Raw genomic sequence first — 14408 nt, 5'->3', positions numbered from 1 at the left:
AGCGTGTCCGTGTGCCACAAGCTGTGTGTGCCACCAGCTGTCTGTGCCACCAGCTCTGCCCTGTGCCACCAGCTCTGCCCGTGTGCCATCAGCTCTGCCTCTGGCCACCAGCTCTGTCCCTGTGCCACCAGCCCTACCCCTGTGCCACCAGCTGTCTGTGTCCCACCAGCTCTGTCCCTGTGCCACCAGCTCTGCCTTGTGCCACCAGCTCTGTCCCTGTGCCACCAGCTCTGCCCATTCTGTTCCCCACAATCCCACCACAGCCACCTCCCCTCAATCACTGAACCCTTCTCTGTCTACACAGCTGGGAGCATTTTCTGCTGTTCTCAAAGTGTTCTGCAGTTACAGGATGGGAGGATACAATTTTCCTTTTGGTTTGGTTAATAAAGCCAAAGAAGTGTCCAAAACAATAATCAGCAAGAACTTTCCTTCCTTCAAAGTTGGGCCATTCAGAATTAGGGAAGTTGTTTTGTAATTCATGAAGCCTCTGAGGCACCACTGAAATCCAGCCCCAAACAGCTCAAAAAACCAAAAAAGAGTAAAATAAAAGGCACTGCAGGAACTGAAGGTGCATAAAGAGCAAAAACTGAGGACTGGACACAGATTTCAGCATGGCAGACTTGCTATTAGTCATCCTTTTAAAAGTTTAATTGATTACAGTTTCCATTAAAAAATATATTAAATGTATAAATCCAAAGTCAGTGCAGGTCCCACTGTGGGATATCAGAACCCCCAGGGACTCAGTTTCACAGGGACAAGCTGGGGTGGCAGAGCATTCCTCACTTCTTTAACCACACAGCCAATCTCCACAGAGCTAAGACAATTTTTGTAGGTCAAATCCTCTCTTTCACCCCCTGGCTCAGCCCTCCTTGCACACTGAATGCCACCCTTTGTGTGCCCAGATTAAAATTAAGAACACTAATAAATAACCTGCACTTTCTGTGCTTGGCAGATTATTTGTCTGCTGGGGAATAACCCTTAATTGTTCAAAGGTCCTAAACATCAGCTTCAGGAACATTTCTGGAGGAAATCAGTGCATTTGATGGCATTAATTAAATCAATATAATCCCCTGCATGCCTCAATTTACTGTTTAAAGGTCTTCCAAGTCCATATCAACTTACCCAGCAAGGCCACCAGCAGGAGAATAATGACAATGTAGTTTGCATTTCTCTCCTTGTAAAAATACAGGAGCAGACAGAAAACAATGATCTCCACAAGCTCCAAAAGAGAGAAATGAGAATGTTAGAGATGCAGAGCACATGGGGCAGGCAGTAAATGAGATTCTGAGCCAATCAAACATTAGAATGGGGCAAATCAAAGGGAAATGGGGATCCCACACAATTATAGACAATGCAGCATCATCTCAGATTCCAGTGAGAGCAGCTTCTGGCAGAACAGGAAACACAGGGCACTTCTGGTGCTGGACTTATGGCAAAGCAGCTGATCAAACAGTCCTGGCTGAATATTCCCAGGAGAGATCTCAGTCTGCTTTCTGCACTGAGCTTCCACAAGTGATCCCTGGGGCAATGCCAAGATCATCTTCACTGAAACACAAATTTCATGGGATTTTCAGTAAGAGATTCGTGGGCCCAGAGAAAGTCAGTGTGGCAAAAGCCCAGATTCAGGCACCAGTACATTTTCAAAGCCATTTAATCCCCCAGAATTCAGAGAAACAAAAGGAGCTGTGCATGTGTCTGACACATGGAAAAGCTGTCCCAGGTGAACACAGGGAACACTGGCAGCAACCAGGAGAAACAAAGCTGGAAATGAAACTGCCCCAGGAGAAACCCCCACCCTCCACGGCCCCTCACCATGTAGAGCAGGAATGGCCAGCTCACTAAGTGCCTGGTGATGTTTTCTGCTGTCATCTTCTCGTGGCTGTTGGGTCCAAATGTCACCAGCAGGTAAGTGCCAACAACTGCCAGGCCACAGCCCACGAAGGACAGCACGTAGCGCCCTTGGGCAGCACAGGAACAGGAGAGGAAGGGTTAATGAGGGACTGGGATGGTGCAATTAATGAATTAATCCCACAGCACCATCGCTGGGTGTTCCTCTGGCTGCCCCACCTCCAAAATCTTGCAGCCACCAGGGGCAGTGAGGGGGTGGGAGCTGAGACAAAGTTGGTACCAGGTGGCATCTGCTAAATAAATGAAACTGCAGGGTCTGTGATCCTGCCTGGCACTGCCCACAGCCCTTCCCCACTTCTGCAAACACCTTGGAATTCATTCCCTTGTGCCTGTGCTGCAGCTTCAGCCTGTTTCTAAACGCTGTGAGGTTCAGGGGGTCTGGCACAAGCCAGGAAAAAGATCTCCATTTGTAATAAACAGTGGAAGAGATGACACATTTCATCCAAGATGTGCTAATGAGACCTTGCCAGCCCTGTAATTATAATTCCTGAGGGCCCGTGCTGTGTGTGATGAACTGTAAACACAGAGGAAGAATGAAAAGAAACTGTGGAACTTACTCAAAAATTCCTTGGGCTTCCATTTTTCTTTAATAAATATAATTCCTATGATTGCACTAGCTATGAAAGAAAAGAAAAGGAGAGAGAAACAGTGAATTCTGGAGTCAGGAGCCTCCCCCAGGAACACACTGGGCTCTGTCCTCCTTACCCACGACAGACACTGCACTGAGGGGCACAATCAGAGAGAGGGGGGCAAAGGCATAGGAGGAGAACACTGCCAGCTCCCCCAGCAGCAGCAGCAGGAAGCCACTCCACCACGTCTTGGTCCTGAAGTAGGCCCGGGGGTCTTTGGAGCCTGCCAGCCTGATGTGGCTGTATTTCTAGGCAAGAAAACAGAAATGAAGCACTTTGTCATGTTTTGTTTGTTTGTTTCAGTGCAGGATGGGTATTTGCTGCAGGGCACTCACCTGGAGGTTGAGGGCAATGCTGCTGACAAGGTGCCCAAAAATGGCCAGGAGGGCCCCAATCAAGTTCTCCTGCAGAAACAAAGGGAACACACAATTATTAAATGATTAAATGATTAAATTCAGCCAAGGATCCCAGAGGGGTCTGCACACTCTGCAGGAGAGCAGCCTTTAAAGCATTCCTGAATCATGGAATAGCCTGGGCTGGAAGGGCCTTTAAAGGTGAGCTGGTGCAACACCCAGCTGGCAATAAAAGCTGTTGTCTTCCTGCTGATGTGGGACAGCTCAGGGAAGTGCTGTGCCTGTGCTCCAACCTGTGAACTCAGCTAAGATAAGACTCAACAGCCACTTTCTCCAAGAGACTTCAATTTGCAGTTTCTCAGAGAGGAGCAAGATAAGGCTAAAAATCCCCACACATCACTCATTCTTGCCTCTGAAAAACTCATTTATGAGGATTTTATTGCCCTGGAATTCTGCAGAGAAGGATCAGGAACCTCTGCTTCCCAGCTCTTCTGCTCTTCTCCACTTGTGCCAGCTGCTGCCTCAGTCACTGATTCAGCCCATGTGATGAGGCAGCCCAGTTATCACAGATTTTAATCTGCTTTTTCTACAAACCAGTTATTCCCAGAGTCACAGGAGGCTGCTGACAGCTCCCAGCCTCTTCTGCACTGGCATCTGCAGCTCAGCAACAATTCTCATGCTCTGAAGATGGAATTTGAAATGAAGAAAGGATGTAAAGCAGGCTGAGTCACACAGGAGATGCAGAGGAGGACTGAAGAGAAGAGCCTGAGGCCAGCAAACATTTGTGTGCTCCCAAAACTGCCTAAACCTCATTAAAGGTCATTAGCACTGCTCCTTCAGCCCAGTCCTTGGGTTGATTTGGGATAACCCAGCTCCCACTCAGATGTGAACAGGAATAAATGCACTAATCTTGATTTTCTCATACACAGAAGAACTTCCAGATTTCAAATTCGTAGCAGCAGAACAAAAACCTCTTTCTCAGAATGCACAAAAATAAGATTCACCCAAAGAGCTTCACTCAGAACCACCTGAGAGGGTTCCCAGACAGAGAGAGGGTGGCAGGAGGATGTCACTGTGTGCCCACAGTGCAGCTCCCTGGGCTGTCACAGCCTCAGGCAGCCACGAGGGCCCAGGACTGTGGTCTCAAAGGAAAATAAAACCCCTTTTTGCTGAGATTCTCTGAGCACCTTCAGAATCAGGGCTTCAGAGGGAACTTATGTGCTCCCAGCTGGAGAGCAAGGAGGAATTGCAGCCCCACGTCCCAGGCAGCTGCAGCCTCTGCAATTCAAACACAGAGGACACAGCAAAGCAGAACCTCTGCTCTGTCACTGCACGGCTGAAGGGCTCCTGTGGGACTCAGACACCCCCAGAGCTCCTCTGCTCTGTCACTGTGGGACTCAAACACCTCCAGAGCTCCCTGCCACACCTCCTGCAGCTCCTCTGCTCTGTCACTGCACGGCTGAAGGGCTCCTGTGGGACTCAGACACCCCCAGAGCTCCTCTGCTCTGTCACTGTGGGACTCAAACACCTCCAGAGCACTTCCTGCAGCTCCTCTGCTCTGTCACTGCATGGCTGAAAGGCCCCTGTGGGACTCAGACACCCCCACAGCTCCCTGGCACACCTCCTGCAGCTCCTCTGCTCTGCACACACTGCATTCCTCCCTCTCAGCACAGGACAGGACACCCCAGGAAGGGCTGAATTCAAAGACAGAGCCCTTTCTGCAGGAAATAACCCCAAAGCAGCTCACTGCAGGAATCAGGGCCTCCAGGGGATGGAACCCTCCCTCAGGGCTGGGCAGCTGACCTTGTAGGAGAAGGAGTCTGTGTGGGGCTGCACAGAAACTGCTGCTGTGGCCAACGGGAGCTGCTGCAGCTGCACACTGAGGCTGTTCCCTCCTTCCATTTTGGGGTTTTTTCTTTGCTTTTCAGCTTTCTTGATGCTGGAAGTTCTCTTTAAAGAAGAGACTTGGACCTTGCTGGAACCAACGTTTGGTACCAGTGCCTGCCATCCATCCTGGTGCCCTGGGCCAGTCCAGGGGAGCACAAAGGAGTCCTGCTGCTGCCCTGCCCTGGCTCGGGCACAGAGGGGTAGATGAGCACAGCTGCCAGCCACCCAGTGAAGGAGCAGTGTTCCTTCAAGGTGAATCTAAGAGAAAAAAAAAGAAATAAAACCCAAAGAATTAGATCAAACTCAAAAACCTGCAATGAAGGACAAGCCACAGAAACACCCCTGGAATCAAACTCAAAGCTGCACGTAAAAAAGAAAAGCAGCTTTTAAATATCTTAGAAAGCCTTGGACAGAACCTCAGGGACTGTGCTTTGCCAGCTCTTGTGCCCTGGCTGGGCCCGGGGGTGACACACTGCGCTGGCATCTCACAGCACCACAGGGCTGCTCTGCCCCCGGCCCTCACCGACCCTGCCCCCGGCCCCGGTCACCAACTCCGGCTCCCGGTCGAGCGCCGCGGCCGCTTCCTGCCCGCCGCACCCGATTGGTCTCCAGCGCTGTCAATCAAAGACCCGGCCCCAATATGCGGACGAGGATTGGCTGCCGGGCGGAGGTGGGGTCTGGCCCAGCCTATGGGCGCAGGGCTGTGAGGGGCCGGGCGGAAGAAGCCGTGTTCCGCCGCTCGCTCGGAGCGGGATGAGGCGGGCCCCGCCCGGTGCTCCGAGGCGCTCCCCGGCCCAGAGCTGCAGGGACAGCCGCAGCCTCGCGCCTTCCTCCGCTTTGCCTCGGTGGTCCCCGTTCCTCCCGCCCTCCCCGCGTGCGCCGCTCCCGGTGGCGCGAAGAGCAGCCGGAGCCACCTTAAGGTGCATGCGCAAAGCACCCCACCGAGCCACCTTAAACCAGCCGCTGTGGCGCTGAGAGCTCGCCTGTGATTGGGTGCCTGCGGCAGAGCTCAGAGTAACACGCACGGTGATTGGAGGAGAGCTGAGGCGGCTGTTGTCTCGGCAACCGGGTGTCCGCATTCCCGGTGCCGCCGCGGGCCGGGGATGGACGGGCAGGTACCGGCAGGAACGGGCGGACACAGAGCGCACACCGCCCCTGAGCACGGCCGGGGACCGCCCCGGTGCCCCCGCGCCGCCTCAGCCGCTCAGGTACCCACCCGCCGCTCCCAGCGCGCCCCGCGCCGCCGCACCTGGGCGGGGCTGGGGCGTGAGGCGACTTCCGGTGGCGGCCCCGGTGAGGCCTCAGGGCCTCCCCTCATCCCTCACCCCATCCCTCACATCATCCCTCCCCTCATCCCTCACCCCATCCCTCACCCGGGCTCCCCCAGCCCCCGAGCCATCGCCCCGAGTTCTCTCCACGGGCACAGCAGAGCCCATGGCTGAGCTGGGCAGCTCTGCAGCCCCGGCGCGTTCAGAGCCGGCACTGAGCTCAGAAACAAGCCCCGCTCTGCCCTGGGTGGTGGCACTGGACGCGTGGCTGTGAGCGCCTTTCCAGCCCGGGGATGCACGAGGTGCCTCTGGCACAGCAGCACCACTCGCTCCAGGCTGCAATAAACAGCACTGTGCACAGAGCTGAGGGTGAAAACATCAACCACACCGAGGGTTTTCACTCAAAGCACAACCTGGGTTCATTTCTGGAGCAAATCAAAGGCTATCTGCAATTATTTATAGCCACAGTGGGTTAGAAGAGTTCCAGGCCCAGATTTCCCCCTCTTAGGGATAAACCAGCACAAGGGAATAAGAAATGCAATCAAAGAAAACATTCACCAACAGCAGTGCTTCCAAGGGTATTTTTAAATAAAGCAGGGAAATGAAATGCAGGAGTGACTGCTGGTTTCTGGCAGGAATGCTGCATTAATGTTGGATTTGCCTTTATCTCACCCACCCCGTTCCAAAGCAGAGCTGCTGCTGTGTTCTCATGTTTCCTCCAGCTCCATATTCAGTGTTGTTAGCCTTGGCTGCTCTTCTTAGGTGTCAGGATTTCCTTATAAACACCACAGGAAAGGGATCTCAAAATGGGGGAAAAAGAGATTTCAGTCTCAATCAAAGGGATTTCAGTATAACCAAGTGAGTAACAGAAATGTTTGAAGCTTATGAGGGGTTTTATTTGCCACTGATAATGATCCTGTTCTGTGACAGAAACAGCAACCAAATTTGGATCAAGGTCATTAAATTAACTTTACAGTCACAGGAGAGGTGCCAATGCAACGTGAGTGGATTCGGGCTGGAAATGGCTGCAGGTGGTGTGTCACTTGTGTCCCCCTGTCTGTCCCGGGGGTTTGAGCCCTGCAGCACGCACACCCTGCGCTTCCTTGGCGGGGACACCGCCAGGGTGACCTGTCCCCGCACCCCAGCCCTGGGGAATGCTCCCTCCTGCCACCAGCAGAGGGAAGCAGAAGGACGCGTTAAAGCCAGCGCGTTCCCTCGCAGGTGCCGAGGGCCTCCTGGGCTTTGTGGATGCACCTTCCTCGGCTGGGGGAAGCAGGAATCCCTCCACAGCCTCCCGCTGTCTGGGCACCGCGCGGTGACCCCACAACTTCCAAAATTACCCACAGGAAGGATTTCTGAGACTCGGTACCCGGTATGGAAAGTAGGTGAATCAAGGAAGTCTTTGGCATCTTCCCCTCTTTCTTCTCCTGCCTTTAGCATCTTCTCTTTCTTCTCCTGCCTTTGATCTCTTGCTCCTTGCTTGTCTCTCCCATCTCAGTGATAGCAGGAGTGCATTATCTCTGGGCTGAATAACAGCAATCAAGGACGTAAAGGACAAAAAAAAGATGAGGGGAAAATGATCAAGGTGCAGAAATTGCTTAAAGACTTTGTGCAGGCGCCATCAGTCTGCCTGGTGAGCTTCCAGCAGAGCCAGCTGACCTGCTGCTGAGCTGTGACTAAAGCAGGGCAGAGAGGCTGCAGGGAGCTCCTCAAAGCACTCCCTGCCCCTGGAGAATTTCCTGCTTGAAGGGCAGAGCGGGCAGCAGGCCAGACCACAAACTACACAAGGGCTTGGCTGCTTCTCTGCTAGGCTTTATCCCTGCAGAAGAGTTCCTGCAGCAGGGCAGGAGGGGAGGCACTTTTGGGGACCTTTTGGGGGCTGCTGACTTGTGAGGGGCTTGGCTGTGCCCCCCTCAGCCGTTCTGGAGCACATTCCTGGAGTCAGGGATAAATGCCAGCACAGGAAGTTACCCACTTGTAATTCAGGCAGTGGAAAGAGCTCATTTGTCTCTCAGTGCCTGACCTAGAACACCCAAGAGCTGACTTGACCCACTTGTGTCACTCTGCCAGTCCAGCCCTGCCTGCACACATCCCTGCAGGAGCCAGGCACTGGGAGCTGCTGCTGGGTTTCCCTGGCAGCACCGTGCCCTTGCATCACCCAAACACAATTCCTGCACTCTGAGGGCACTCTGGGGCGTGCAGGAGCTGAATCTCCACGGCTGTGGAGGTGCCTGATCTCCAGTTACCCTCAGCAGCAGCGGGGTGATGATGGATGTGCCAAACCCAGAGGGGAGAAGGGCTCCAGAGCCCTTCCCCAGCACGTGCTGTCCTGGCAGGAATCAGGAACGTGCTGCCCAGCAGGAGCTGCCCTGGCTGGCCAGGGATTGCATCCAGCCCTCCAAGCCTGGCAGCACAAAGGCAGAAGGAGCTTGCAGATGCAGTTTTTTATCAGCTGCTCTGGAAACCTGCTGCAATTTTAATAATCAGCTGCAGCAGAATTGGGCAGGTCCTGCTTCCCTCAGCACAACCCTCCTGGCCACAGAGCACGGGCTGGACAGCCTCAAGCACATGGCAGGGCCACGTGGAGATGGACCCTGTGGCCAGGGCAGTGCAGGCTCTCTGCTGGCCCTGGTGGTTGGTAAGGAGCAGCTGGCCCAGGATCCTGCTCCCTGCAGATGAACCCTCAGACCACATCTTCAGAAATCTCCTGTAGTTTTGGAGCAGCCCAAGTCAGAGCAGCTCTGCTGAAATTATGCAGTTGCAGCACAGACCTCAAGTTTTGGTCTGTCCTGAAGCGTTTTCCTACAAAGAAAAATGAGTGGAAAAGGTGATTTGTACCCAGCTGCTTGATAACTTGGGGGGCATTTTTGCAGGAAAGGCTGAATCCACCAGAAGACTGATTCCTTGGGGTCTGATTCCTTGCCAAGCTCTCCCAGTTTTCATGGCATGGCCCGTATTTGGGGTTTGTTATTTTTAGCACCACAGCAGCACCGTTCCACTTGTCCATGCATGCAGCCAGGAACAGCTCAGCTGAGAGAGAAGCAGGGAGCAGGAGGAGTTCCCTGTGATCTCACTGTAAATCAGCACCCTCTGCAGCAGCCAGCACTGCTGCCCATCCCTGCCACTCTGCCCCTCAGCCCTTTGCGAGGCCAGGCAGAGCAGGAGCCTCCATTCCCCTCCCAGCCATTCCTGGCTGTTCCTTGAGGGCTTTGAGTCATTCCAGGCTTGCTGTTTCTAAGCACAGGTTCCATCTGGATGGGGTTTTTAATCAGCCCTTGGCTCACGCATTCCCTTCTTTGAGCCTGGCCTCTTCCCTGCTCCCTCCAAACACAGTTAAACCCCATCATGCTCACGTCTGTATGAGTGCAGCTATGCCCCAGTGCTTCATTTGTCTCATTCTGCAGTCCCAGGCCTTCCCCTCTTCTGTGCCTCCTGTGCCATTCAGGGAGGGGACAGCAGGTCACTGCCAGAATCCAACTCTCAAGTCAGCAGAACAAGACCAAGGCACCTCCAGAGTGTTTTTCATTGGTAATTGGCAGACAAGACAATTAATGAAGTTCACACAATGTTCCTAAAGACCAGGAACTTCAGCTCTTCCCATCCTACGCACTGGAATAATTCCACATTTGTGTTAGTATAAAGCTGTTCTTTTATCTTCTATGGTCCCAGACCTTCCAATTCCCACTGGGATTGGCAAAGTAGGACATGAAGGGCATTCAGCCCTTCCTGGGACCACATCTGAAAAGCTGGAGGCATCACGTACAGCACAGGCAGGGCTGGATTTATTTGGCTCTATAAATAGAATCCTGCCCAGTACTCTTTTTGAAAAGCCCAGGAAAAGAAGGGAGGCAGGAAAGGTGTGGTACTGCAAATAAAGCATTCTGCCCACATGCTGCATTAATTAGGCCCAGCTCAGAAGTTACAGGTGGGATTTTAGATGTGCTGTGGCTCCCAGTCTATACAAATTGCCTTGTAGACAGCAGAGAAATTTGATCTTCCTCATGCCCAGAATCACTCAGCTTTCCATGCAACAGGAGGCTTGCATTAAAGGATTAAAATCTTGAAACTCTGAAGGCACCTACCTCGATGCACAGTTAAAATTAAAGCATGAAATTTGTGTGACAGGAAACACAATAATACCAGCGGTGTGGTGCTGGAAGGGTGGGTCTGGCTCTGGCCACCCTAACTCCAAAAAGACACTCGCAGGTGACACCTGGTGGCACTGCTGGGCTCAGGGGCGCAGGGTCTCACCTGGTGGCACTGCTGGGCTCAGGGGCGCAGGGTCTCACCTGGTGGCACTGCTGGGAGCTGTGCCAGGGTCTCACCTGGTGGCACTGCTGGGCTCAGGGGCGCAGGGTCTCACCTGGTGGCACTGCTGGGAGCTGTGTCAGTTCCTGCAGCTCAGCACCTGCCTTCAGGTTGAGTTCCTCAAGTCCTGCTGATTCACCCTTGTGCAAGTCACTTAACTGTTCTGTGCCTGCTGCCCAGCCCTCGGGTGCCCGGGCTGCACAGGGCGTTGCGAGGCCCCATCCACAGGAATTCGGGTGTTTGGAGATGTGGGAGCTGTTAATGAGCACCGAGTGTCATTAGCCATTATCAGATGTTTGTGATGACATACACACACCTCCTGGGTGCTTTGTCCCCGGTGTGGTGTCTTGCTGTATCACGGATTGCTTTGGGGTTTTGTTATTTCTAGAGGGAGTTTTTGAGTTTCCCCCAGTTGTGAGGCGTTCCCAGTGAGCTGTCCCCTCTCACAGAGCTCCTGTGCTGAGGCACGCTCCAGAATATGCCATGACTTTGCTTAACACCGAGTGAGCACACAACTTAATCAGCTTAATAAGCTGCCACTCATCAGCTGAGACACCTTAACTGCCTGCAAGCACGTTCCTGCAGCAATTCACGCTTTTATAGCCACTCGATGGTGTTTCCACATCAGCAGAGTGTTTTCCCTGCCAGTCGGGGTGTGCAGAGCCCAGAGTGGTCCCAGGGCTGTTCTCTCACAGCCCCTGCTCTGGGGCTCTGGACTCTCTGCAGTGACTCAGGCTGGGCACCTGCCCCAGCATGTTCTGTGTTGATTAAACTGCTTTGCAGGCCATAATTATTTTCTCTATCATGGTATAATGGCTCTGCATCGTATTAATTTTAACATTGTAAGAATTTGCTTCTGGGAACGGCCTTCTTGAATTAATCACTGACTCATGATTTACTGGGGGAGATAATATCTAACCTACAAGAGGCAGAACAGGAAACTATCTATTTAAAAGATGGCAGTGGCTGATAATTTATGACTATAGACAAAGAGATAGCTCAGGAGAAGAAGGTGGACAGATCCTGCAGGTTCGTGGTCACTGCTCTCACTCAGCAGAAAGGAACATTTGTGTAGTCACTGGAGGATCTGGTTTTGAGTGACAGATTAAAACTGAGAGGGAAAAAAAAGGAGTGAGAAACAAGGAAAAAGTGTCCAAACAGACCTCAAAGCCATCCTCAGCTCTGGGACCAAACCCTGTGTTACAACAAAGGCAGTTCAACATCTCAGCATGTCACCAGCTTGCCATAGGAAACAAGGAAAAAAAGGGGAAAAGCATCACCTTTTTGTGTCTGAATCTGTAATAGAGGAGTTTTCTTGCCCCTCTCCTCTCTGGCTTGAACTGGACACTCCCACATCACTGATGAGGCCTGGCCATCAGATGTTTCCTCTCATCACAGTCCACTAGGAAAGTCAGTCTGAGAGTCAACAAGAAAAGCTTTCAATCCCAGGGGAGGATCAGGAGGTAAAGCTTCATCCTGGCAGTCTGAAGGATTTTGTCCCATGTCACTGTGATCTGTTCTGTGACTTGGGGTAACTCACACAACCCTTGGCACCACAGATTCCTGAAATTCCCTCTCCTGGAATTCTGGGCCCTGAACACAATCAGACCCATGGAGGTGATGGAGGACTGTGGACAGCAGCCACACACACAGACATTTCCTGCTGTGTCAAGTCCTGGGCAGTCACAGAGAGCTCTTCCTCCCCTTGGGAAGCTCTCCAGGCTTTGGTGTGAGTGCTGCTGCAGCTGGAACCACGCACAGGAGACATCTGCCTTAGAAATGTGCCTTTGCCTTTGTTGCTCATCACCTACAGCTAAAGGCAATTCAAAGGCATCCCCAAGCCCTTTTTCCTGCTGAAACTCACCATTTCTGCAAGCAAAGCAACACCACTTTTGCCCTGGCAGTGTTTGTGGCCCAAACCACAGGAGGAGTTAATTTGGAAACGTTTGGAAAATGGCTTTGTCCATGTGTGTGAGCCTGGAGCTGGGAGGGAGGGTGGTGCTGCTCCCCCATGGAGCCCCTGCACATCCAGAGCTCCCCAGGGCACGCTGGGCTGAAGTGTCACAGGACACTGGCAAGGTCCCTTTGAACTCTGCTGGGAGAACCATCCAGAAACCACCCTGGGACTTTGGGGTAGCTGCAAGGAATCACCAGAACACAACACTGGGAATGCCACAGACTTCAGGAGAAGCCACCTTGGTGCAGGATGTACCCAGCTTCAAAGGATCTCCTGGCCCTTGGCCCGCTGAGGCTGAGGGCACAGAGTTTATCTGGCAGCTGACAGCAGCTGGGAGCTCTCCTCTTTGATTCCCTGAAATTGCTAATGGTGCTTTTGTTCCTGGGCTCAGGACTGCCTTCAGTGTTGCCTTATCAGTGTCCCTGGAAATCAGCTCTGCCCAGCACCTCTCCAGTCCAGCAGCAGCTTCCCCACACGCTCCTGTCACACCGGTTCTTTTCCTTTGCACATTCCCTGCTGGATGAACTCTCCTTCCTCAGTGCCTGGGCTGGTGTTTACATCCCTTTCCTGTTTGTCTTGTAGGTCATCCCAACATGGATTCCCTCACCAAGGCAATGACATCTTCCTTCCAGTCAAACACTTCCCACCTAACAAGGAACAAGGAATTTCTGCCAGATTTATTCCAGAATCTGCAGCCTCAGCCACACAAAGGCACCAGGGAAGCAAAGAAAACTCCTTCCAGGTGAGTGCAGCCTGGGAGGCACCCCACTGCCATGGATATGTGAAAATCCATCCCAGGAGGGTGATGCCAGTGTCCCCCTGTGTCCTGGTCCAGAGGGGATGGCTGTTGTCCCCAGGAAGTGGCAGTGCCTGGAAGGGCAGTGTGGCTTGGGAACAGCCTGGAGCAGTGGATCAGGGGCCCTTTATCAGCTGATCTCCCAGACATTTACAAACAGTAATTAAACCTGCACCACCCTGGGATGTGGGGGCCACTTCTTATCCCCATTGCATGGAGCAAGAAGCCAGAGCACACCTGACCTGGAAAAAGATTCCTCACATCCCAGGCAGAGGCTTTAGGCTGGGCTGCTTTGTGCCTGAGCTCTCCCCAGAGGAACACTGAGGATAAAGACCCAAATGTGAGGGCAAAGACCCAAATGTGGTACCCGGGGCAGGAATGGTGGGGGACACTCACCATGGATAAAAACTGGCCATTTCTCCTGCTGGGCTGGGAATGAGGGCTGGAGAGAGGCCTGTAAAAATGCTTCCTGGAAAGCAGCACTGCCAAGCCCAGCTACTCCATCCTGCCACCACTTCAGAGGGATGAAAAGGCATGAACAGAAACTCCCTTCTCCCAAACCCTCCCACCCCTTGGGATCCTCATGGGAAGACAAATAAATCCATCAGCAGATGGTTCAAAAACATTTATTGTCACCACAGAGTGACGTTGCAGGCCTGAGATTAAGATCATCAATAAATTCCTGCCCGTGGAAAAGAATGAGCCCATGAGAAAGCCCAGGGCTCTCCTTACCCAACAGGGCAATCTTTACTACATCTCTCAGCAGCTGGATCTTCTATCAGGGCTTTGGGGAAAAGGAAGCTGGGAGGGAAGCAATGCCAGGAGGGATTTGATAAGGACAGAGGGCTGGAGGAAAGGGCAAATTAAACATGAGGAGGGAAGATCCCCAGCCTGTTATCAGAAAACAACACAAACACTCCACACCCAGCTGCCAGGGCTAGAGCCTGCTCCCTCTGCTGTCCCAGGCAGTGGCAAGCAGGAGGAGCTCCCAGCTGGGGTCCTTGGCATCCCTGTCCTGTTCCAGCACTGTCTGGAGAGGGAGCAGCCAGCTCCCTGCAAGGCTGCACCGTGGCAAATTCATTAATTTCACAAAAACATCATGGGCTGCCCATAGCACTCCCATTTCCCAAAGATTTTGCCTTAGAAGGATTAAGCATCACCCTGAGGGCCACACAGCAGCTCTGGAGTCCTCACTACCTGCTCCTTGTCCAGCTTGGCTTGTTCATATTTTACAATATTATTTTTAAAGGTAAGGTTGAAAAAATAAAAGCATGTTTGCAGTGTAAAGGCCATTAAAGCATC

At 52.7% G+C, this 14408-nt stretch overlaps 1 protein-coding gene and 1 long non-coding RNA gene across 6 annotated transcripts in view; one reads left to right on the top strand and one right to left on the bottom strand.

Moving 5' to 3' along the window:
- Positions 1-5465, bottom strand: part of NIPAL3 (NIPA like domain containing 3) — a 12758-nt gene extending 7293 nt beyond the window's left edge. The window contains exons 1-7 of one of the 5 annotated variants that reach the window (XM_039733599.1): positions 5330-5465; positions 4694-5035; positions 2873-2941; positions 2614-2785; positions 2466-2525; positions 1813-1958; positions 1123-1219 (exon numbers count right to left, since the gene is read on the bottom strand). In XM_039733599.1, coding sequence (XP_039589533.1) covers positions 1123-1219; positions 1813-1958; positions 2466-2525; positions 2614-2785; positions 2873-2941; positions 4694-4792 — 643 coding nt within the window. In that variant the 5' untranslated portion in view covers positions 4793-5035; positions 5330-5465. Of the gene's footprint in view, positions 1-1122; positions 1220-1812; positions 1959-2465; positions 2526-2613; positions 2786-2872; positions 2942-4693; positions 5036-5300 lie in introns of all 5 variants that reach the window. The other 4 variants (XM_039733600.1, XM_039733597.1, XM_039733601.1 and 1 more) reach the window with 4 other exon arrangements.
- A 391-nt stretch (positions 5466-5856) lies between these two features.
- The window catches only part of LOC120513839, a 16242-nt gene continuing 7690 nt past the window's right edge, over positions 5857-14408 (top strand). The window contains exons 1-2 of the long non-coding RNA XR_005630364.1: positions 5857-5985; positions 12893-13052. This is a non-coding gene — a long non-coding RNA (uncharacterized LOC120513839). The remainder of the gene's footprint in view (positions 5986-12892; positions 13053-14408) is intronic.

This window comes from Passer montanus, unplaced genomic scaffold (assembly GCF_014805655.1).
Source record: "Passer montanus isolate IOZ18808 unplaced genomic scaffold, ASM1480565v1 scaffold89, whole genome shotgun sequence".
NCBI classification, from domain to species: domain Eukaryota; kingdom Metazoa; phylum Chordata; class Aves; order Passeriformes; family Passeridae; genus Passer; species Passer montanus.
This window is presented reverse-complemented; position numbering and strand designations above follow the sequence as displayed.